A 25,988-nucleotide genomic window follows, 5' to 3' on the forward strand; every position below is an offset into this window, starting at 1 on the left:
GTTGTATACGTGACAAATACTATACGATAGAACTTTATTCATCCCCAGAGGGTAATTGGTCTGCCAACAGTCACGGCACACAAGGTACATGAAAAACCTGAAGCTAAAATTAAATTAAAAGGGAAACCAGCGCCGCAAAAGAATCATTTCATGGCACCAAACACCTTGCATATATATCGCCAGTCCACAAGGAGAAGCTGCCACATCACAGAGTGACAAGCTCCCTGGCTGCAGAACCTGGTATTATACGGCGAGCTAATCTCCGCCGGCCAGCAGTCGCTCGAATCGCAGGAAGGCGCGCGCTGTGTTTTATTGCAGCCGCCAGAGCCAGTCACTTGCGGTTGTTCAGTCATGAAAGGGAAGCACGTGATCGCTGCCCCCATTTACCATTACAATACAACAAGTCTTTTCTCCTTCGTCGAAACACGATTGCCTGCCATGGAGAAACCCCACCCACACACATTTTCATGTTCAATTAACAGCTCCCAGAAAGTTATTAATGAAAGCAGCTGCTAGAGAGCACTCTGAACCAATGGAGGACTGTAACCCAAGCTGTAAATAGCACGTTGTAAATTGCTTGGTACTGATGCTGTCAGTGCATGCTGAGAATGTGTAGTCAGCTGCTCTCCACTCCATCTGTTCACTCCACTCTCAATATTCCCCCCCCCCCCCCCCAGCCCCAAGCTCCCACATTGCGTGCTGCCATGCTTGCACCTTGCCCAAGTGGCAGGGACGACCGTGTAAAATGCCCTCCAATTACAGCAGCCTCAGTTCCCCGCCCGTTTCAGTTTAGTTTACTGTCACGTGTACAGTGGAAAAGCTTATGTTTAGAGATACAGTGCGGAAACAGGCCCTTCGGCCCACCGGGTCCGCTCTGACCAGCAATCCCAGCACATTAACACTATCCTACACCCACTAGGACCAATTTTTACATTTACCAAGCCAATTAACCTACAAACTTGCACGTCTTTGGAGTGTGGGAGGAAACTGAAGATCTGAGAAAACCCACGCAGGTCACGGAGAGGGGACGTACAAACGCCGTACAGACAGCACCCGTAGTCAGGATCGAACCCGGGTCTCCAGCGCTGCATTCGCTGTAAGGCAGCAACTCTACCGCTGCGCCACCGTGATCGCCCGCTGACCAGCCAGCGGAAAGATCAATACATGATTACAATCGAGCCGTCCACAATGTACAGACCCGTGATAAAGGGAATAAGGTGAATAATGTTTAGTGCAAGATATCGCAAGTATAGTTAGGTTAGTTTAGTTTATCGTGGTTTATCACTGAACACAAATCACAATTCTGTTGAAATTATGAGATTCAAAAATAGACCATTTATAGTTAATTTTTCAGATCTCAATTCAGTTTGGTTTATTGTCCCGTGTGCCATGGTACAGCGGAAAGCTTTTGTTGCGTGCTAACCAGTCAGTGGAAAGACATTACATGATAGCAATCGAGCCGTTTACAGTGTATAGATACATGATAACGCAATAACGTTTAGTGCAAGGTAAAGCCAGTAAAGTCCGATCAAGGATAGTCCGAGGGTCATTAATGAGGTAGACATTAGATCAGCACTGCTCTCTAGTTGTGATAGGATGATTTGGTTGCCTGATAACAGCTGGGAAGAAACTGCCCCAGAAACTGGAGGTGTGTGTTTTCACACTTTGATACCTTTTGCCTGATGGGAGATGGGAGGAGGTGGCAGGGGGTTTATAGGGGAGAAGGCAGGAGAATGGGGTTAGGATGGAGAGGTAGATCAGCCATGATTGAATGGCAGACTTGATGGGCCGAACGGCCTAATTCTGCTCCTATCACTTGTGACCTTATGAATAGGTGACATTTCGGGTCGAGATCCTTTTTCCAGACCAGCTTCGAAGCACACCAGTTGTCACGTAGCCAAGCTCACCAACTAATGAGGGAAACATTGCACGCACTGTATCTATATGTCGTTGAGATCTGACAATGTCACCTTCACAAAGTCAAAAGTGAGTGAATGGGTATCAGTTGAAGAAGCTACAGTAAGTAGGAGGACGCCACTCAGCCCCTCGTTCCTGCTACACCATACAATAAGATCATGAGACATCAGCTGTTCCGAGCCAATGCCCTCAGCCATCTTCAGAAGGGCTCCAACCCAACAAATCACCCATCCTTTTTCTCCAGAGATGCTGCCCGACCCGTTGAGTTACTCCAGCGCTTTGCGTCTGCCATCAGCCTCCTTCTTCTAGAGGTTGGTATCTATTTTCACTACAGGCCTTCTCTAAGATTTGACATGTCTAAACGGCAAATTCAAAACACATTCAAAATTAAGCATGAGGAGCCACAAGAAGTTGCAGAAGCTGGAATCTTGAGCAAAACACAAAGCGCTGGAGTAACTCAGCAAGTCAGGCAACATCAGTGGAGGGAATGGACAGGTGAAGTTTTGGAGTGTCACCCTTCTTCAAACTGAAGGTGTGTAGGGACCCTAGGTTTGATTTAGTTTAGAGCTATGGAGCAGAAACAGGCCCTTCGGCCCACCGAGTCTGCACTGACCAGCAATCCCTGCACACCAACACTATCTGACACACACTATGGACAATTTACAATTTTACCAAGCCAATTAGCCAACAAGCCTGTACATCTTTTGAGTTTGGGAGGAAACGGAGAAAACCCACGCAGGTCATGGGGAGAGCGTACAAACTCCGTAGAGACAGCACCCGTAGTCAGGATCAAACCCAGGTCTCTTGCGCTGCAAGGCAGCAACTACCGCTGCACCACCGTGCCACACTTCGTCAGACCAAATCAGTCTGAAGGAAGGTCCCGACCCAAAGCGTTATCTGTCTCTACATCCCCTCTGCAGATGCTGCCCGACCTGCCGAGTTACCCCAGCATTTTGTGCTGTGCTCAGTATTAAGCAGTATGGCTGAGCGATGTTGTCCTTGCAGAAGTCACAGCACTAAATCAACACTGCATTCAACAAACAACAACAATCTTATTGCTCACACCACAGAGATAAAGAAAATGTTTTCCGAGTGTAATTGTTCATATTAATAGCGAAACACATGGGGAATTACTCAATGTCTGATTAAATGTTCCTTTTCAAAATGAAACATTGTCATTAGCAGGATGTCCATAATTGGCTCGTATTGTATTTATCTTGGCTGGGAAAGAAGCCAATTGTTGAGAGATTAACCTTCACCAAGCTAAGTTGCCGTGGTAATTTACAAAGTACACTCTCACGGCTTCTGCCCTGAAATATGTGAAAACTATTGTTCTACGAAATTTCAACCATGATTTCAAGCAACATAACAGAAATCTTTAGATGATTTTCTATCCCCTTGGGCAAACAAATGTCCCTCAGCTCAGTTTAGTTTATTGTCATGTGCACAGAGGTACAGAGAAAAGCTTTTGCAGCATGCTATCCAGTCAGATAGACAATACACGATTACAATCAGGCCATTTACAGTGTGTTGATACATGATAAGGGACCAATGTTTAGTGCAAGGCAAAGCCAGTAAAGTCCAATCAAAGATAATCCGAGTGTCACCAAAGGAAGTCCCAAGAAAGACCAATTTACTGATGAGGAAATTATCATTATTTAGGTTGGCACAGTGGTAGAGTAGCTGCTTTACAGCGCCAGAGACCCAGTTTCGATCCTGGCCAAGGGTACTTCTCTGTACAGTCCTGGTGCCATCGCAACAACCTGGAGCTCAATGCTCTTAAGGCAGTGGAATTGATTGTGGACTTCAGTAGAGTTCCCCCTCCCCTCACAGCACTCGCCATCAACAAAACCACAGTCACATCCGTGGAGTAATTCAAGTTCTTTGGAACCATCATCCCCAGGTACCTAAAATGGAAGGCCACCATCGCTGTCTAAAAGCCCCAATGTACTTCCTGCAGCAGCTGAGAAAACACAACCTGCCTCAGGCAATGATGATCCAGTTTTATACCGCCATCATAGAGTCTGTCCTCACCTTCTCCATCATGGTCAGCCACCAAGCCTGACATCCAAAGGCTGCAGAAAAAAAATTGTTCGATCAGCTGAGAAGGTTATTGGCTGCAACCTTCCCTCCATTGATGAACTGTACACTGCAAGGGCCAGGAAGCGAGCGGGCAAGATCTTCTCTGACCCCTCTCACCCTGGCCACAAACTCTTTGAATCACTTCCCTCTGGAAGGCGACTCCGGACAGTGGAAGCCACCACAGCCAGACATAAAAACTGTTTTTCCCCCCACGAGTAGTAGCTCTACTCAACAGCCAAAACTCTGTAGCCTCCTTTTGCTGTGGTATTTTATTTTATTCTTCACGTGCTTTATTTTTAATAGTCTACTGTATATCGCGTTGTTATCACCAAGGCAAATTCCTTGTATGTAGACATATTTGGCTAATAAAATGTATTTAATTCAATTCAGAGTTTGGACGTTCTGCCAATGATCAGCGTTGGTTTTCTCCTGGGCTCTCAGTTTTCTTCCACAATCCAAAGACATACATGTTTGTAGTCCAAGCCTAATTACTTGGTAAAATTGTGAATTGCCCCGAGTATGTGTAGGGTAGTGTTAGTGTGCGAGGATCGCTGGTTGATACGGACTTGATGGGCCGAAGGGCCGGTTTCTGTGCTGTATCTCTAAACAGTAAACTGTGTAGGGAGGAAGTAAACTGACAGGTTCAGGCAACAAATGCGACTGGGTCGAGGTATTCCCCAATTAAAAACGTTGTTTATCTTTGCATTATAGCATTAATGCATTCAAAGGCATAACCCTAATTAATTGCACTAATTAACTTGAATATAGCACTGCCAGCAATACTTGCAGGTATAATAGGTGCAATCTATACATCCGAGTTAAACAGGCAAACACGCTCTCTCCCCTTTCTTCACCCCCCCCCCCAATACCATACAATAAAATGTATTATCTCCTTAAACCTACTTCAGAACATGATCCATTTCTCCTCCCTCACGGACAATTTGACCCGAGGCAACACTTCACCCGACTCAGATACTCTAAATGTTGCTCTTGCTGGCTCATTTACTCAGTATAATCTCTGCTCTTACTTCTCTCCAGACTCCCTCTCTGTTACGACCTGGTTCCTGCGCAGTTCAAACACAAAACTTGAGCTCCATTAATTCAGTCTTTCATCTCAATTGAACGAGAGGTCAAGTTAACAAGTACGCGTTGCTGTGTATTCATTACCTCCGAGCAGCAGCCATCCTGCCCTTGCTCGAAGCCACAGACTAAATAATGCTGCAGACTGCAGGCGCGAATTGAATAACAAAAAGCCACAGACGTGGACGAGAAATGCCAGTTGCCATTTTGACGTTATTAATCCATCATGAGAGTAATGAACATAATGCCAAAGCACCACTTTATCATCATCATCTAGGGACTCTTCAAACCAATGAAGAATTCAACCAAAGCCACACACACACACATGCTGGAGCAGATAAATGGGAAGAAAGCACTAAGAAAAAGAACCCAGTCACAGTCAGTTCTCTGATGAACAACAGGTCTATTAGTGTATATTTCTACAAGGCCTTGCAAAGATTTCTACTCATTAAATTAATATTGGTCGCTCGAATGGAACCATGTCTACTTCCTTCAATATTCGCTCCCCTACCACAGCTGCATCATAATGAAAGGCCTGGATAGAGTGGATGCGGAGACAGTGATTCCACTAGTGGGAGAGGCCAGGACCAGAGGGCGCAGTCTGAGGATAAAAGGACGTACGTTTAGAATGGAGACGAGGAGGAATTTCTAAAGCCAGATAATTCATTTGCACCGGTAGCTGTGGAGGCCAAAACATTAAGTATTTTCACAAAGGAGAGCAATAGGCTCTTGATTAGTAAGGGTGTCAAATGTTACGGGGAGAAGGCAGGAGAAGTGGAATTTTAGTTTAGTTTAGAGATCCAGCATGGAAACGGCTCCTTTGGCCCATCGAGTCCGCACCGACCAGCGATCCCCGCACATTAACACTATACTACACACTCTTAAGACAATTTTACATTTAAACCAGAGCATCCATAGAAAACCCACGTGGTCATGGGGAGAACGCACAAACTCTATACAGACAGCGCCCATACTCTGGATTCTTCCAGTGCATGTCCCAGCTCCGAACATCCAAGGATTTAACCTTAAGGCCTGCAGCAAAGAAATTTGCGGCCATTATAGTGAGATTTCTATACATTTCAAACATTTTTCCTGAAGTAGCTTTTTCGGGGGCAAAAATCCAGACAACCAACCATCAACTCGTTTGGGGTCAGAGATATTGAGGCTATTGAGGGCCTCAGAGAGTGGTGGAGGCTGGTTCTCTGGATACTTTCAAGAGAGAGCTAGATAGGGTTCTTAAAGATGGTGGAGTCAGGGGATATGGGGAGAAGGCAGGAACGGGGTATTGATTGGGGATGATCAGCCATGATCACATTGAATGGCAGTGCTGGCTCGAAGGGCCGAATGGCCTATTCCTGCACCTACTGTCTATTGATCCCCGACATCCCAACAGCTCCCCAACTCTTTGGCAGTCAAACAAGAATTTATGATATCAATGCTGTGAATTATACCAACTCCAGACAGCAATGCCAAGAGAATACTCTTTTCAGCTCATCTTAGTGAAGGGAAGAATTGCCACCATTCAAAAAACAAAAACAAAAAAAGCCCTTTTGTAATGGCGATAAGCTTCAAGGTTGTGGCCTCAAAACCAATAATAATCAATAACGTCCCGCTGAATTTGTTCTGCTTGTCACAACATTTTTAAGAGAGTAGCATCCTCATCTCTCTAATATATTTATCAACGACATAGCCAAGTCTGACATTCCCGAGTTATTCACAACACGCAGCAAGCTTGGGATTTGCACTGTATTCTCAATAGCCTCTGAGAAAGGGCTTTATCCACAAAGCACAACAGACAGGCATGAAAACAACAGGTCTCCACCATTCCATCCATCCATTTGTGTACATGGCCAACTCACTGTGCATTTGCGAAAATGGTGAGGGAAAACTGGCCATTTCAGCGTGGAACAAAACGCAACACAAGTAAAACCTTCATTTAGGGGGATGTCCCATTTCATCCTACCTGTCTGTGCCTCTTCTGAAAGCGCTTCTGCTTCCCATGGCCATGGCGAAATCTGTGGTAATTTTCCCGATCGGAACTTCCGTGTCGGTAACTGTGTCTATTCTTGTTGGCGTGGAAGCTCAGGCCGTTTTGCAGTTCGTTGCGTTTTTTCTTTGCGAGGGGATTCTGAAGCTTCTCCAGGCGCTGCTGGGGCTCTAATGCAATGTCCTTCTGCAATAAGAAAGGCATCCTGTCAATCAAAGTGCTTACCACCACCACAGCAATATTTATTTATTCACCAAATATTTCATAACTTTAACTTGTTCAACATGCGGCAACAAATCTGGTTGGATTGCAAAGACTGCACTGTCATGTACTAATATGAAGGCAGTTCCAACTCACAAACCGATACCCAAGTCGATATTTTCAGTTTTGTGGAGATTGAAAGTCATCTACATGTTGGTATAAGCTGACAAAACACGATGACAATGTGTAAGAGTGGGAACATCAAGGGTTTAACAGGTGTTGTTGCAGATTGATTAAAAGGCTTAGATAGAGTGGATGTGGAGAGGATGTTTCCACTAGTGGGAGAGTCTAGGACCAGAGGTCATAGCCTCAGAATTAAAGGATGTTCTTTTAGGAAGGTGTACGAGGAATTTATTTAGTCAGGGGGTGGTGAATCTGTGGAAGTCTTTGCCACAGAAGGCTGCAGAAGCAAAGTCAGTGGATATTTTTAAGACGGAGATAAATAGATTCTTGATTAGTACGGTGTGTCAGAAGATATGGGGAGAAGGCAGGAGAATGGGGTTGGGAGAAAGAGAGAGAGAGAGAGAGAGAGAGAGATCAGCCACAATTGAACGGTGGAGCAGACTTGATGGGCCGAAAACCTAATTCTACTCCGCTCACATATGATCTAGTGAAAGCATTTGTCTTCTAGTTTGTTCAAATTAAAACAGGTTAAATTACCATTTTGCTCTTTTTAAAAAAAAATTCTTGCCTTTTATCACAGCTTACTTCTTGCAGAAAGCATTTGCTATTTAAGAACATAGAACAGAATGGTGCAAGGACAGGCCAACAATATCCATGCCAAACATGATGCCAAGATCGCAACTACTGTACATGATCGATATCCCTCCATTTTCAATTGCATATCTGAAAGTGTCTCGAACACAACAATCATCTCCACCCACCTCAGTCATGTAACATTTGGAATGTTTTTCCCTTTATCATGTACATGTAAACTGTGGATGGTTCAAAAGTAATCATGTCTTTTCTGCTGACTAGTTAGCACAGAAAAAAAAGCTCTTCACTGAACCTTGGTACACATGACAATAAGCTAAGCTATACTCAATGCCCCGACCGATGAAGGCAAGCATACCATACGCCTTCGTTTCCACTCTATCTACTTGTATTGCTGCTTTCAGGGAGCTATGGATTGGGAGAGGAGTGGTCTTCCTGCAACTCAATTATCTTAAAGTCTTTCTCAACACAAGCAACATAGAAAGTAGGTGCAGCATTAGGCCATTTGCCCTTCGAGCCAGCACCACCATCCCATATGATCATGGATGACCATCAGTACCCCATTTCTTTTCCCCCCCCCCCCTCCCCCACCCATATCACTTGATTCCATTAGATCCAAGAGCTAAATCTAACTCTTTCTTGAAAACATTCAGTTAATTGGCTTGTGGCAGAGAATTCCACAGATTCACAACTCCCTGGGTGGAAACGTTTTTCCTCATCTCAGTCCGAAATGGCCGACCCCTTATTCTTTAACTGTGACCCCTGGTTCTGGACTCCCACAACATCAGGAACAATTTTCCTGCATCTAGCCTGTCAAATCCTTTAAGAATTTTATAAGATGCCCTCTCATCCTTCTAAATTACAGTGAATACAAGCCCAGTCAACCCATTCGTTCATCATATGTCAGTCCCACCATCCTGGGAATTAACCTGGTGAACCTACTCTTAATAACAAAGAATGTCCTTCCTCAAATTAGGAGACCAAAACTGCACCGGCACTTGCCTACACTGTGATCTTGTGTCTCACCAGTGCCCTGTACAACTGCAGTAGGACCTCCTTGTTCCTAAACTCAAATCCTCTCGCAATGAAGGCCAACATGCCATTAGCTTTCTTCACTGCCCACTGAACCCGCATGCTTCCTTTCAGTGCCTGATGTACAAGGACACCCAGGTCTCAATGCACCTCCCCTTTTCCTAATCTGACACCATTCAAAATTACAAAATTCTTAAGGGGTTGGACAGGCTAGATGCAGGAAGATTGTTCCCGATGTTAGGGAAGTCCAGGACAAGGGGGTCACAGTTTAAGGATAAGGGGGAAATCTTTTAGGACCGAGATGAGGAAAACATTTTTCACACAGAGAGTGGTGAATCTCTGGAATTCTTTGCCACAGAAGATAGTTGAGGCCAGTTCATTGGCTGTATTTAAGAGGGAGTTAGATGTGGCCCTTGTGGCTAAAGGGATCAGGGGGTATGGAGAGAAGGCAGGTACAGGATACTGAGTTGGATGATCAGCCATGATCATATTGAATGGCGGTGCAGGCTCGAAGGGCCGAATGGCCTACTCCTGCATCTAATTTCTATGTTTCTATTCAGAAGACACAATCTGCCTTCCAGTTCTTGCCACCAAAAAGTAGATAACCTCACATTTATCCACATCCAAAGCGGATAGCCTCACATTTATCCACCAACCAAGCAAAACACACAGCTGAGAATTCACTCAAGTATTGACAACTATGTTAATTTTAAGGCCCCCTTCAAGCAAAAGAAAACTTCAGTTGCAGCAAAATACCGCAGAAGCCGAAATCCAAACCCAAAACAGAAAACTGGACACGGCTATCATTCTATTCTTGGTCAAGATAACATTGTTTTGTATTTCAATCAGGTCCATGCCTTTTCCCTTCAAAATTGTCCCGAAGCAGTATTCAATCACAGTGATAACATTGCCACGTTTAAAACATAGTTTAGACGGTTCACATTGAAGTGGAGAAAACAAACTAAATGGGAAAGCATCAAGTTTAACTGGTATAATGCAGGCAATTGGGATCAGCAGGGATAGGAATCTCTAGCAGTGCGGACAAGATGGTCTGGAAAATGACACCAAGTGCTGGAGTAACTCAGCGGGTCAGGCAGCATCTCTGGAGAATATAAATAAAGACTATTTGGGTTGGAAAGGGTGCCGACCCAAAACGTCACCCATTCACATTCTGTAGAGATGCTGCATGACACGTTGAGTTACTCCAGCACTTATTGTCATCTTTTGTAATCCAGCATCTGCACTTCCTTGTTTCTCCATTTTACTAGTCCACTTTAAAATCTCCTCAAGGCATGCCTGCCTAGGTTGGTGATGATCTCCTCCTCTCTCAGGCGAGAGTTCTTCTGAGAGCTTCTCTCTCTGCTTTCTCCCTCTGCTTTCTCCCCCCCCCCTCTGCGATTCCTGTTGCCCTCTTGCTCTGTGGCCATGTGTTGGCCCAGACTCGCTACCACAGCCACATGCGTGTCCCCAGCACGTGCCTGCACTGTCATCTTGTGTCTCGTGGCTTCCAGCTAAAGGAAGGGTCCCAACCCTTCCTGGTGTCCACTTGTGGGAGAGCCTAGGACCAGAGAGCACAGCCTCAGAATAAAAGGATGTACCTTCAGAATGGAGACAAGGAGGAATTTCTTGAGCCAGAGGGTGGTGAATCTGTGGAATTAATTGCCACAGATGGCTGTGGAGGCCAAGTCATGGGGTATTTTTAAAGTGGAGATTAATATGTTCATGATTAGTAAGGGCATCGAAGGTTATGGATAGACGGCAGGAGTTAGGCGTGCAGGAAGGAACTGCAGATACTGGTTTACACCAAAGATAGACACAAAATGCAGGAGTGACTTAGCAGGACAGACAGCACCTCTCAAGAAAAGGAATAGGTCTGAAGAAGGGTTCCGACCTGATATGTCACCTATTCCTTTTCTCCAGAGATGCTGCCTTACAGGCAGGAGATATGGAAGATAGACCAGCCATGATCGAATGGTGCAGCGAAGGGCCGAATGGCCCAAATCTGCTCCAATGTCTTATGAACCCAAAACATCACGTATCCATGTCCTCCAGAGACAAGTTACTCCAGTACTTTGGGTCCTTTTTTTTGTGCAAGCCGGCACCTGCATTTCCTCGTTTTTCCATGGCTGTTTTTTTTCTGTCCTGTACGAATCTGTGACTCAAAGTGCAACCACAGGTCACGTAACCACACACATATTTTCCAGGCGCACCAGATCAGCCTGAAACTGTAATTACTGAAAAGTCCTAAAATTTTTGCAATGTTATTTTTGTTCCCCCACAAGGCATATTATTTATTAGGAGACGTCTGGATAAGCTTTCTCTGTTGGGCGAAGGGCTTTGTATAATGGACGCACACTCACAGTGGGGGCAGTCTGAAATGGTGCAGACACATTCCCCTTCAGGCTCTGCACAACCGGCAGAAATGCAAGAGGATTTAACGCCAAAAGCCCTTTGGGATGGATTGATTCTCGTCCCCCAAGGAGAAAGAGAAGAAACCACTCCTCCCAGTCTCAGCATGCTTGCCGTTTCCAGCCGGTTTTCAAACAGCACCAAAGCAGCACAAAAAAACCCAACGGCTCTTTCTTTCCAAAGGAGGCGTGAGGATATTGGTCCCAAGTGCACAAAATACATCTGTCACGGTGAACCTCGATAGACGTCACGTGCTGTTAAAAGAAAAATCGCTAGCTCTGTGCCAGCCACATGCAGCTTATGCTAACAACATAACCTTTTGTGCCCTCAGCTGTGTATTCCAGTGGGAACGAGTGTGGGTTAAAGAGTTCAAAGAACAATGCTCCCTCTTTTATTCGGCACACACACGTGCTGGGTTCCGTGAAGCCTCGCTCGCTTCAATCTCCACGCCAGCTGTTTTGTGGTGAAAAGCCGTGGCAGCCAGGGGAAACAGCAGGTGCGACAACAGGGGGCCGCGCCCAATGTGCATTTCAATAGCGCCTGCCACTTCCCCAGGACACCCAAAGAGAGCCAGTATTCTGGCGTGGGGTGGGGGTGCGGGGAAGATCCAGATCAGAGTGAAGAATTTCAAACAGACGACAAACCACGACGGGGGGAAAAAAAGCACAATTCCCAAATTAACCTCACCAATCAGACTTTCAAATTAACCTTTACCGAATGGAGATTGACACATGCAACCGGGACATTGGAAGATGGTAAAATACCACAATTAAAAAATGTAAATTAAATCGGATGTAAATTTAAAGCAATCCGAGGGAAATAAAATCCAAACGTTGCAAAGACATACAGGTTTGTAGGTTAATTGGCTTTGGTAAAGATGGCAAATTACCCCAAAGTGTGTTGTATAGTGTTAGTGTGCAGGGATCGCAGGTCAGTGTGGTCTAGGTGGGCCGAGGGGCCTGTTTCAGAGCTGCATCTATAAACTTGCATATGAAGGAACAGTGAAGGTTGCCGAGCAATAATTCACGGCTTGATCAACCTGTAAAGAATTACTTGCATAAAAATAGAAAATGCTTGATCACCCGGTGGCTCAGCACTTCAACTGCCCCTCCCATTCCTGGGCCTCCACCATTGTCAGAGTGATGCCCAGCGCAAATTGGAGGAACACCACCTCATTTCGCTGTATGAACATTAACTTCTCTAACTTCAGATAGCCCTTGCTTTCCCCCTCTCCATCCCCTTCCCAGTTCTCCCACCAGTCTTAATGTCTCTGACTACATTCTATCTCTGTCCCGCCCACTCCCCTGACATCAGTCTGAAGAAGAGTCTCGACCCGAAAGGTCACCCATTCCTTCTCTCCAGAGATGCTGCCTGCCCCGTTGAGTCACTCCAACATTTTGTGGCTACCTTCAATATAAACCAGTATCTGCAGTTCTTTCCTACACAATGGAAGCACTTGGCCATAAAATGCAGTCTAATCCCTGGGCAGCTAACAGAGTCATGGAGTGATACAGTGTGGAAACAGGCCCTTCGTCCCAACTCTCCCACACCGGCCAACATGTCCCAGCTACACTAATCCCACCTGCCTGCGCTTGGTCCATATCCCTCCAAACCTGCCTAACTGTTTCATAAACATTGGGATAGTCCCAGCCTTAACTACCTCATCTGGCAGCTTGTTCCATCCACCCACCACCCTTTGTGTGAAAATGTTACCCCTCAGATTCTTTATTAAATCCTTTCCCCTTCACGCATGTCCTCTGATCCTAGATTCCCCTACTCTGGGCAAGAGTATACATGATATATACACACACACACACATATATACAGGATGAAGGATAAATGTTCTCTGGGGTACCAGGTACCCTCAGAGAGTTGATGAAAATTGCTTGCATTCATCTGTCTAAGCAGATGGAGCCTTTGTTAAGCAATCACATCTAAAATCTTGCACCTTTGGCAATGCGTCTCTCCTCAAGGACAGTGCTGGTAACAACAGTTTAGATTACATGCTCATGTTTTGATACGAGACTTAATTTCATGACCTCCTGTCACCTGTAGCAGCCTGCGCACATACATATTTCATAAATCTATAGGGCGGAACTGCAGATGCCGGTGTAAACTGAAGATAATTTTTTTTAAATCGGATCAGATGAGAGTGACACAGTGTGGAAACAGGCCCTTCGGCCCAACTTGCCCACACTGGCCAGCATGTCCCAGCTGCACTAGTCCCACCTGCCCGCATTTGGTCCATATCCCTCCAAACCCATCCTATCCCTGCACTTGTCTAACTGCTTCTTAAACGTTGGGATAGTCCCAGCCTTAACTATCTCCTCCAGCAGCTTGTTCCATATACACACCACCCTTTGTGTGGAAAAAGTTATCCCTCAGATTCCTATTAAATCTTTTCCCCGTCACCTTAAACCCCGGTCCTCGATTCACCTACCCTGGGCAAGAGACTCTGTGCATCTGCCCGATCTATTCCTCTCATGATTTTGTACACCTCTAAAAGACCACCCCTCCAGGGAGTAGAGTCCCAGCCAACTCACAACCTCCCCCGATAGTTCAAGGCAGCTAGCTTCCTGCCAGTTTACATCTGGGATCTCAACAAGGACAAAGCTAGAGAAAGTCAGCAGTTAACCTCCAGCGATTCCCCCTCTGCTGTGCAGACTTTGCTACTTGCTAAGAACAGAGGACGAAAAAAAAAAGTGATAATGCAAGCCCTAACCATAATCACAATAACAAAAAACCCAAACGGGGATTTTTTCGCATCTCAGATTCAGAGAAAGCTTATCAAGTATGTTTTTTCCACAGGGCCAGTGCCCCAACTGGAGTGCAGCAGCACCAACAGTCCATTGGATTAGAAAGATTTTTTCTATTACATTTGCTTTGAGAGCTCAACTGATCTGTTCGCAATCCCCCAGGGTCTTGGTGGAACAAAGGTACACAAAAAAGATGGAGAAACTCAGAGGGTGCAGCAGCATCTATGGAGCGAAGGAAATAGGCAACGTTTCGGGCCGAAACCCTTAAACGTCGCCTATTTCCTTCGCTCCATAGATGCTGCTGCACCCGCTGAGTTTCTCCAGCTTTTTTGTGTACCTTGGTGGAACAAGATGTCCGTTCCACAAATAGGCAGCATTACGAGCCACATGTAATGCACAGCAACATGGCCTGACAAAATCAGTCCATTCTCATTAAATACCCAGTGAGGCCACTTGAAGAAGAAACTCTTCAGCTTTCTGTAACACTTGCAATTACGGCCACTATTTTTCAATTCACTAAACTCAAATATCGTTTAGACTTTAGAGATACAGCGCAGAAACAGACCCTTCGGCCCACCGAGTCCACGCGGACCAGTGATCCCCTGTGCTACCACAATCCTACACACTAGAGACAATTTACAATTTTATCGAAGCCAATTAACCTACAAACTTATGTCTTTGGACTATGGGAGAAAACCGGATCACCCAGAGAAATCCCACATTTGGGTAGTTTACACCCCAGCGGTATGAACATTGACTTCTCCAATTTCAGGTAGTCCTTGCTTTCTCCTTCTCTTCCCAGCTCTCTCACAGCCTACTGTCTCCACCTCTTCTTTTCTTTTTCCTGCCCCCCCCCACATCAGTCTGAAGGGTCTCGACCCGAAACGTCGCCTATTCCTTCGCTCCATAGATGCTGCCTCACTCGCTGAGTTTCTCCAGCATTTGTGCCTACCAAAGATTTATGTCAAATCTTTTTAAATAAATCAAACATGTGTTTTAATTTATCCTGTAAATGGTAAATGTATTATTAACAGAGCAAATGTTAATGCTAAATACTACATTATTAACTGTTAACGGCAAGTGTAGCAAAAACAGCCTACAATCTTAAATGTAGCAAAGTATGCCATCATCTTTATCTTAGAGAAATATGCCATGGGCCTTCACTGAAACACCATCAATCAAAAACTCCACACAAGGACCAGGTGATTAATATCTTGATCAAAGAGGAAGATTTTAAGATATGCCTCAAAGGACAAAAGAAACATGGAGTGATTTGAGTGGGTTAAAGGGCTGTAGCGACTGTTCAAAGCCTGTACAAGGTGTGAGTGAGATAGACACAAGCATAAAGACTGCACATGTAGAGTGTTCCAAGTTAACAAGCACCCAAATTATACACTGCCTACACAAATAAATGTACCATAGTGAGGCCAATCGCAAATAGGAAGACCAGCACCTCATATTTCGCTTAAGCAGCTTACACCCCAGCTGTATGATTAATATTGATTTCCCCAACTTCAAGTAACCCTTGCTGTCCCTCTCTCTCCAGCCCTCCCCCACCCTAGTTCTCCAACTAGTTTCATGGTCCTCCTGATTAGTGCTACTGACTGCACCTCTTCTCGTCACCTTCCCCTCAGCTAACAACAAGCCGTTCTACATTTCCTTGATCATCGTCTGCTTTGATCTGTCGTTTTCACACCTTACCCGTCCATATCTCGCGACTCCCTCTCCCAGGACTCTCAGTCTGAAGGGGGGGTCTTGGTCCAAAACGTCACCCATTCCTTCTCCACAGAGATGCTGTCTGTCCTGCTGAGTTACTCCAGCATTTTGAGTCCATCTTAGGCAAACTCACCCGATGGGCTTTATTACAAACAAGAGCATCTGGAAACATCCCAGCACCATCCTAGGTCCAAACCCCTGAGATTAGAAGGACAAGCATCATATTAATTGACCATTAATTGGATCCAGCTATGCCTCGTTTGCCTCTGAGCAAGCAGCAGAGTGAACCTTAAAGGGGAAGTGTCATCACATGAGCTCCAGACCACGGTTCTTGACACCAGCTGAAACTTTGCTACACTGAACCCAGGAAGAATACATTCCAGTTAACGCACTGTCCATTTTGCAAATCCTATCTTGAGACACGCCGTCCATTTTAAAATCAATGGCATTTAATATCCCCTCTGCGGCTGCTGGATCTGCTGCCTGGTATGTGCCAGAGACCCAGGTTTGATCCCGACCTTGGGTGCTACACTTGAGGAGTTTGCCCATTCTCCCCGTGAATGTGTGTGTTTCCTCTGGGAATATTAATTGTAACGCTGCATGGTACATTACATTTCACAGCACCTTTGCTTCGAGTTCCACCCACATCTCACAGAAGTGCGGGTGTGTAGGTAAATTGGCCTTGGTAAGTTGTAAAAGGATCCCTCGTGTGTCGGGTAGTGTTGGTGTATGGGGTGATCGCTGGTTGGCGCAGACTCGATGGGCCGAAGGGCCTGTTTCTCTGGTGCTGTGAGGCAGCAACTCTACCGCTGCACCATCGTGCCACCAAAGTTAATGTGGATCATTAAGAACAAGAGAGATGGGCGTATAGGATGGTGTGAAGTACCACAAGGACCAGGCGGCTCAGTGTCCGCAAGTTTACAGTGATCGACAGCAGGGGCCACCAAATATTTCAGCATGAGGGCCATGTTATATATTTGGCACATTTTTGCAGGCCGTACACATGCATTCACACACACTCACACACACACACACACACACACACACACACACTCACACACACACTCACTCACACACACACATTCACACACACTCACACACATTCACACACACTCACACACACACACACACACACACACTCACACACACCCACCAACCACCCACCCACCCACACACTCCCACACACTCACTCACACTCACACACTCACTAACACTCACACACACACTCTCACACACAGCCACACACTCCCACACTCACTCACACGCACGCACTCACACTCACACACATCACTCACTCACGCACACTCACACACACTCACACACACACACACACACTCTCACACACCCACTCACACACTCACTCACACACACACACACACACACTCACTCACACACACACACACACACTCCCACACACACTCCCACACACTCACTCACACACACACACACACACACACACTCGCACACACTCACACACACCCACACACACTCCCACACGCTGACTCACACACACACACTCTCACACAATCACTCACGCACACTCGCTCACACTCACACACACTCAGCCACTCACTGGTGCAGCCGTTGTCGCCGATCTTCATTGTCTCCCCGGGGCCATCGACGGTAACCTGTTGGCAGCTGCACACAAACCCTCAACTTGATAGCCTACGGCAAACTGCCGTGTAAGTTCCCGCGCTAGCACCGAACCCGCTAAATAACCCACCGCACGGAACGTGTTAAGAAGTTGCTGCGGGCCGGATAAAATCTCGTGGCAGCCTGGATGTAGCCAGCAGGCCATAGTTTGGAGATCCCTGATCTACAGTGAACATGGAGAACTATGCAGAACAAACTAGAATAATCACATGAACTTAAAACAGTATGGGTAAGGGTTTTAGCAAAATATCTGTAGCAGCAAGGATGATGTCTGGTAAAGAGAGAGAGTGGAAAATGCGATATGAATTACATCTCACAATAAAAGGCAAGATGGACTACATGAAGGGCAAATATTCTCGTACAGCCCCAACAATAATCTGAAGAAGGGTCCCGACCCAAACCGTCACTGATTCATGTTCTCCAGAGATGCTGCCTGAAGCTCCCAGTTACTCCAGCATTTTGTGTCTTTTCCTGTAAACCAGCATCTGCAGTTCCTTGTGGCTCCAATGATCCTCTCTTCCAAGATGATCACATGAAGGTGTCCCATTAATAATCCAATTGACCGGCAGCATCTCTGGAGAGAAGGAATGGGTGACGTTTCGGGTCGAGACCCTTCTTCAGACTCCAGAGATGCTGCCTGTCCCGCTTAGATACTCCAGCATTTTGCGTCCACTTTCGATTTAAACCAGCATCTGCAGTTCTTTTCTACACAATAATCCAATTGACGTTTGATTGAGCCATCTCTGCAAGAGTGGTCGAAAAAATTTCCCTACATAATGATAGCCGCAACATTTTTAAGGTAGAGATAGATGTTTGATAAGTATGACTGTCAGGGGATACGGGGAGAAGGCAGGAGGAAGGGGTTAATAGCCTGTCCCACTTTCACAGCCTAATTCACGACCTTTTTTACTCCTGGACATTTTTCATCATGAGAGAAAAAACGGCCTGACCTACTCGATGCCACGAGTACCTTTGACCAGCATCACGACCTGCCTACGACCTCGTGACGACCATGCTGCAAGTATGAGTCAAGGACAAACTCGGCAGAGGTCGTGAATTCGGTCGTGAAAGTGGGACAGGCCCTTTAGGAGGGCGAGACAGATCGGCCATGATGGAATGGTGTAGTAGACATGATGGGCTGAATGGCCTAATTCTGCTCCTATCACTTATGAACCTCATTGCAATTCAAAGCGGCTGAAAATCTTTGAAATTTTCAAGTGATAATGTCGCCACAAAATCTCCTAAACAGGGGTTAAAGTAATTACTCCAACTTCAGGGAAGGTAGGATTTGAATTTGATGTTAATTAGAACTAAATACCATTTTGCACAGTTCTTATTAAGCTTTATAAAGCTTAATAGGGATGGAAGTGGAATTAAAGCCTTCATTTTTAAAAGATGAACAGCTGCACACCAGGACTTAACTCCTCTGAATTACATGGGAAAGTGAAGCAATCTGTTCCCTTCAGGTATCCAAACTCAGTTTAATTCTCTCCTTCCGCTCAACTGCATCATTGTGGTCTTGCAAGTTAATTTTTGGGGCTTGAAAATTTAATTTGGAATAAAATTCAAAACAAAATGGCCAAAATCAGCAGCAATAAACACCTCCAAAAGGTCCAGTTTTAACTTGAGAAACCAGATAACATCCATTGTTCAAGAAGGAACTGCAGATGCTGGAAAATCGAAGGTAGACAAAAATGCTGGAGAAACTCAGCGGGTGCGGCAGCATCTATGGAGCGAAGGAAATAGGCAACGTTTCGGGCCGAAACCCTTCTCCAGACTGAGGCAGGGTCAGTTAACATCCATTAACTGGGGGTCAGACACAAAAGGCTGGAGTAAGTAACTCAGCGGGACAGGCAGCATCTCTGGAGAGAAGGAATGGGTGACGTTTCAGGTCGAGACCCAAAACGTCACCCATTCCCTTCTCTCCATGGATGCTGCCTGGCCTGCTGAGTTACTCCAGCTTTTTGTGTCTGTCTTTGGTTTAAACCAGCATCTACAGTTCCTTCTTATCCATTAACTGGGGACAGGTGATACATGTTGAGTTTCTCTGAAATATTGTTCTCTGTGGCAAATCATAGTTCTGTAAGGGATTTTAACTCCCCGTGAGATTGAGTGGCTTGTTATTTGTCTAATAGATTATTATCGTGCAGTATGTCCAAAGTACTCACAATGATTCTTTAATTTAATTTACAAGAGACATTACAAACTCTCTTGATATCTTCCAAACTTAATAAAGTCGTTGAACACATCCAGCCATGATCGGGCTACAAAACCCACAAGATAGATTTATTAACGTAACAAATGGCAGCTGCAAGCTTAATAATGGTTACTCGGTATATTCATCTGCTGTCAACCAAAATAAACAAATACTGAAATTCCCAGTACCTTAGTTTAGTTTAGTAGAGAGATACAGCGCGGAAATAGGCCCTTTCGGCCCACCGAGTCCACGCCGACCAGCGATCTCCGCACATTAACACAACCCTACACACATTTTTTACAGTTACACCAAGCCAATTAACCTGCAAACTTGTACGTCTTTGGAGTGTGGGAGGAAACCGAAGATCTCGGAGAAAACCCACGCAGGTCACGGGGAGTACGTACAAACTCCATACAGACAAGCGCCCATGGTCAGGATCAAACCTCGGTCTCTGGCGCTGTGAGGCAGCAGCTCTACCGCTGCGCCACAGTTTCGCCCACCGTATATAGTTGAAAAAATCTTGAGGTGAGGAACATAACCTGAACATAAAGCACTTTGTAGGATATCTTGTTCAAGAAGCAACTGCAGATGCTGGAAAATCGAAGGTACACAAAAATGCTGGAGAAACTCAGCGGGTGCAGCAGCATCTATGGAGCGAAGGAAATAGGTAACGTTTCGGGCCGTTTCGGGTTTGAAGAAGGGTTTCGGCCCAAAACGTTACCTATTTCCTTCGCTCCATAGATGCTGCTGCACCCGCTGAGTTTCTCCAACATTTTTGTGTACCTTTGTAGGATATCTTTTCTTCTTCAGTTTGCTCTCTTTCTCTGGATTAGTTTAATTCAACTGAGCAGCTATCAAAATCCTCTTCTCAAATACTTCTCACTGGCACTCAACATGACATTGCAGAATGGAAATATGGATCTCAAATCAAATAAATCTGCCAACCACACAGATAATTAAATCAACTGCATTTTCTTTCCTACCATTGACAGTTGGGAGTATCAAGCTCAGGGAAAATAGGGTCAGGAGTAGGCCATTCGGCCCTTCGAGCCTGCACCGCCATTCAATATGATCATGGCTGATCATTCCAACTCAGTATCCCGTACCTGCCTTCTCTCCATACCCCCTGATCCCCTTCACAAGGGCAGTCGCCAAGATGGCAAGTGCAGAGAGTTCCAGAGATTCACCACTCTCTGTGTGAAAAAAAATAAAGGATCTCGGTTTTAAAGGACGACCCCTTGTCCTGAACTTTAACATCGGGAACAATCTTCCTGCATCTAGCCTGTCCAACCCCTCAAGCATTTTGTAAGTTTCTACAAGATCCCCTCTCAATCTCCTAAATTCTAGAGAGTATAACAAGTCAATCCACTCTTTCTTCATAAGCCAGTCCAGACATCCCAAGAATCAGTCTGGTGAACCGTCTCTGCCCCCCCCACTAGAATATTTCCCTCTATACAACCTCTCAAAGTGGGTGGTGGGCTGAGGAGAACGGGAAATATAGGAGTTCGAAGATCAGTGGTCAGCTCTGTGTACCATGAAAATCTCACAAGTCCCCCTTTCCCGACGCCACCATTTAGAGTCTGCTTTCCCAAAATGGAAACCTCCATTTCTTGTTACATGGGAGATACAAGTCAGGAGTCGAGATGCAAGCTTACTTGTGAAATAAAGGGTAACATGGCACTTTCCACAACATTCAACCAAAACTTGATAAACTAAACCATCTCAAACAATCAAGATATTTCCCCATCTACAACCTCCAAAGTGGGTGGTCCCATGTTTCGTGGCATGCATGAGATGGTCCCGCCCGACTTGTTACAGGATACAAGGGCGTCTATTTGCGGTAACAGGCGCTTTGCCCAAAGAAGCCAATCAAGATGATCTTGCCAAGTCCCACGTGGCACATTACATGGCGCCCTCCAGGCGGGCACTGCCCTGGAAGCAGATCGACAAACTCACTGTCAATCGCTCCACACTTGACTGTCAATGGATTGATTGTCAGCATGTAGTGTCTTTCTGCTGACTGGTTGGCACGCAACACAAAGCTTTTCACTGTACCTCGCTACACGTGACAATAAACTCAACTGAATAAACTGAACACGCTGAGGTACGGGTACAATGAAAAATCTCGCTCGCAGCACCAATCAAGGCAGGCGGATCCATGTTATGGATGAAGAGGGGTCTCGACCCGAAACGTCACCCATACCTTCTCTCCAGAGATGCTGCCTGTCCCGCTGAGTTGCTGAGGCATTTTGTGTCTACCCATGTGCTGGATATTTGCTTGTTTGACCCATATCCCTCTCAACCTTTCCTATCCCTGCACCTTTCCAAATGTCTTTTTTCATCTTGTGCTTCAATATCTGGCAGCTCGTACAATATATGTACCACCCTCTGTGTGGACAGAGTTGCCCTCAGGTTCCTACAAAATGTTTCCATCTCATCCTAAACTGTGTGGACAGAGTACAATTGGATCAGGCAGCTTTGAATCAGAAGATCTAGGCCAAGAGCCAGGCTGCTACCTAGTCGACGTCATGCTACGACAAGCTACGTCCCAATTCACTGGAGTTTAGAAGGATGAGGGGGATCTTATAGAAACATATAAAATTATAAAAGGACTGGACAAGCTAGATGCAGGAAAACTGTTCCCAACGTTGGGAGAGTCCAGAACCAGGGGCCACAGTCTTAGAATGTTCCCAATGTTGGGCGAGTCCAGAACCAGGGGCCACAGTCTTAGAGGCCATTTAAGACTGAGGTGAGGAAAAACTTTTTCACCCAGAGAGTTGTGAATTTGTGGAATTCCCTGCCACATAGGGCAGTGGAGGCCAAATCACTGGATGGATTTAAGAGAGAGTTGGATAGAGTTCTAGGGGCTGGTGGAATTAAGGGATATGGGGAGAAGGCAGGCACGGGTTATTGATTGGGGCGATCAGCCATGATCGCAATGAATGGCGGTGCTGGCTCGAAGGGACGAATGGCCTCCTCCTGCACCTATTTTCTATGTTTCTATGTTAATTCTTTGCGGCAGGCGATGTAGACCCACAACACAAGGGTCTCGACCCGAAACGTCACCGATTCCTTCTCTCCACAGATGCCACCTGACCCGCTGAGTTGCTCCAGCTTTTATTTTGTCTGTGTTCGGTTTAAACCAGCATCTGCAGTTCCTTCCTACACATTGCATTTCAAGTGTTTGAAGGCCTCTGAGCATTTGGGACATGCAGGACGAATGAAAATAGCTACATCAATAAAATGATGCCATCCATTTTTTCTGGGACCACTGTTCATTAAGAATATCTCCAAGAGCTGTTGACGTTACTATGAAGCAGCTCTTTTTTAACCAGATCGTTTAGCCATTGATTAGTGAAGTAGTTCTCACCTACTTAATAAATATGAGAGGAAGGCAAGACAGGTGGCTCATAAGTGGATGTCTTTAAGCCATTGATGCTGATGAATTTGAGTTTCATAAAATTGCCCTCAGCAAATGATGGAGGTGAGCAAGTTCCACAGTAGAGAAGGACGCCACTTTATCCTTGTTTTGAAGTGGTCATCTAATTTAAGAGCTTGACATTCATTGCAAATGTATTTGAGAACGATTCAATGAGACATTCACCAGCTCTGCAGTGCTGATAAAGTTGGCTGTCAGTGTGTGTTGTGTATAGATACAATGCCGAACAATAGCGCGCATGATCCCTGGTGTGTCTGCATCAATGACTGCCCTTTCAGTGCCTGCCTGGCACCGGGCAAACAGGACAGATTTGCTATTGAAACAAAATAAAGCCCGACGACACGCTCAAAGAACGTACACGAGCTGCAGGAGCAGCGACAACCAACAGAAGAAAGAAAAATAAGTCACAAAAGGCTGGAGTAAAGGGCCTGTACCACTTGGCCGACTATTTCGGCAACAGCCGGCGATGGTCACAGTCATGGCGTGACGCTGAGAAACCGGCCCCCCTACGACAATGTCGACGACAGCCTGCCACCTAGTCGACGTCAAGCTACGTCAAGCTACGATAACCGCCGTCCTAATTCTTCGCGTCATGCGACGTCAGCCCACGACAACACCGATTAGTTTAGTTTGGTTTAGTTTTGAGATTAAGGGTGGAAACAGGCCATTCGGCCCAATGCCGACCAACGATCACCCGTACGCTAGTTCTATCCTGCACCCACTAGAGATAATTTACACAAGCCAATTGACCGACAAACCTGCACGTCTTTGGAGTGTGGGAGGAAACTGGAGCACCCGGAGAAAACCCGTGTGGTCGCAGGGTGAAAATGCAAACTCCGTACAGATGAGCACCCGCAGTCAGGATCGAACCCACGTCTCTGGCGCTGTAAGTCGGCAGTCTACCGCCGCACCACTGGGATTGAAAGCAGTTGTTTCTATGAAGGTAGCCTCAGCCTCTACTTACCCAAAGAGATCTACATATTAATAATGCAAGCATGAAAAAGAGGGTCATGACTTAAAAAAAACAAACTCATGACTTTATTGAACATTAATGAAAGCAATTAGCTGCAATCCCAGTTCAAGACGATTGGAGACGTTAGACTTGTTGCTGCAGGCCTAATGTATTTATTGAAGCCATAAGCCTCTGTACACTAACCTAATGGGTTTGGACAGGAAAATTATGAGCCCTTCTCAACCCTGAAATCATTCTACTTATTCTATAAACTAATCACACTGCTGCTCCACTAAATGTGTTTAAGAAGGGAAAGCAGGTTCTGATTAAATTCTACCTAATGTCAAAGGATGGAAAATTCAGTATGCATGTGTGTGTACACAAGACATTTGCACCATCTAAAATTGCTCACTGGAAATTAAGGGACATCAGCGGATAAGAGTGTACAGCGGTATAACGGATAATGTTTCTCTGCGTTTGCTCAATAGATTACAGCAGAATTTCTGCTTAGCTAGCTGAAACAAAACTTTGTTAGCAATTGAAATAGATTATAACGTAAATTAAAGCTCTGCTGACAAGACCTTTCTGGTAAACTATAGTGAACCACCTCTCTTGTTCGTTCAAGGTTGCTTTCAGCTTTAAGGGCTGCATGGTGGCGCAGCGGTAGAGTTGCTGCCTTACCGCGCCAGAGACCCGGGTTCGATGCTGACTACGGGTGCCGTCTGCACGGAATTTGTTCCTTCTCCACGGGACCGCGTGGGTTTACTCCGGGTGCCCCGGTTTCCTCCCACATTCCAAAGGCATGCAAATTGATTGTAGGTTAATTTGGCTTCGGTGAAAACGGCAACATTTTGGGTCCGCTTGGGTGTAGGATCGCGCTGGTGCACAGGGATCGTTGGTCAGCGCGGACGTGGCGGGCCGAAGGGCCTGTTTCCGCGCCGTATCCTGAAACTAAACTAAACTTCACTTCACAGAAGTGGTGAAAATGCCTTAACTGAAGTAGCAATGACCAAGGTTCTCTTCAACCTCCCTCGAGCCCTTGACAAGGTCAATCATGCAAGGTTAATCCTTCAATGTCCCTCTCGTTTTCCAATTAACTGGCACTGCCCTTGCCCGACTTCACTATTATCTATCCAATTGTTGACAGATCACCCCCAGGGAATGGCTTCTCTCCCCACTCCGATGACCTTATCTCTTCCATGTCTGTATATTGCTCTTGGGATTATCAGAGGTCGAAAAACACGGGGTCACGTTCTGCAGGGAGGCTGATTATAAGATAACCAAAATTCAATTGTGGCTTGTAAAAAAATAACGTTCTGTTCCTTTAACCCACGTGTAAGGCGCGCAACGGTGGAGTTTCTGCCTTACAGGGAACCCGGAGACCCGGGTTCGATCCTGACTACGGGCGCTGTCTGTACGGAGTTTGTACGTTCTCCCCGTGACCTGCGTGGGTTTTCTCCGAGATCTTCGGTTTCCTCCCACTCTCCAAAGACGTACGGGTTCGTCGGTTCATTGGCTCGGTGTAATTGTAAATTGTCGCTGGAGTGTGTAGGAAAGTGTTAGTGTGCGGGGATTGCGGGCTCGGTGCGGGCTCGGTGGGCCGAAGGGCCTGTCCAAAACTAAAACTAAAAATTTCATTTGAAATTCAAAATCCTATTGCGCAAAGATTGACTTTCCATTGTCAGCAGGTTCCTGGGTTTTTAATCTCGCTGAAGATAGACGCAAAAAGCTGGAGTAACTCAGCGGGACAGGCAGCAGCTCTGGAGAGAAGGAATGGGCGACGTTTCGGGTCA

General features: G+C 45.8%; 1 protein-coding gene across 1 annotated transcript in view; it reads right to left on the reverse strand.

The window, feature by feature from the left end:
- The window catches only part of auts2a (activator of transcription and developmental regulator AUTS2 a), a 946,702-nt gene that overhangs the window by 675,263 nt on the left and 245,451 nt on the right, over positions 1 to 25,988 (reverse strand). The window contains exon 2 of the mRNA XM_055657423.1: positions 7,043 to 7,252. Coding sequence (XP_055513398.1) covers positions 7,043 to 7,252 — 210 coding nt within the window. The remainder of the gene's footprint in view (positions 1 to 7,042; positions 7,253 to 25,988) is intronic.

The sequence above is a fragment of the Leucoraja erinacea genome, chromosome 28, assembly GCF_028641065.1.
Source record: "Leucoraja erinacea ecotype New England chromosome 28, Leri_hhj_1, whole genome shotgun sequence".
Classification (NCBI taxonomy): domain Eukaryota; kingdom Metazoa; phylum Chordata; class Chondrichthyes; order Rajiformes; family Rajidae; genus Leucoraja; species Leucoraja erinaceus.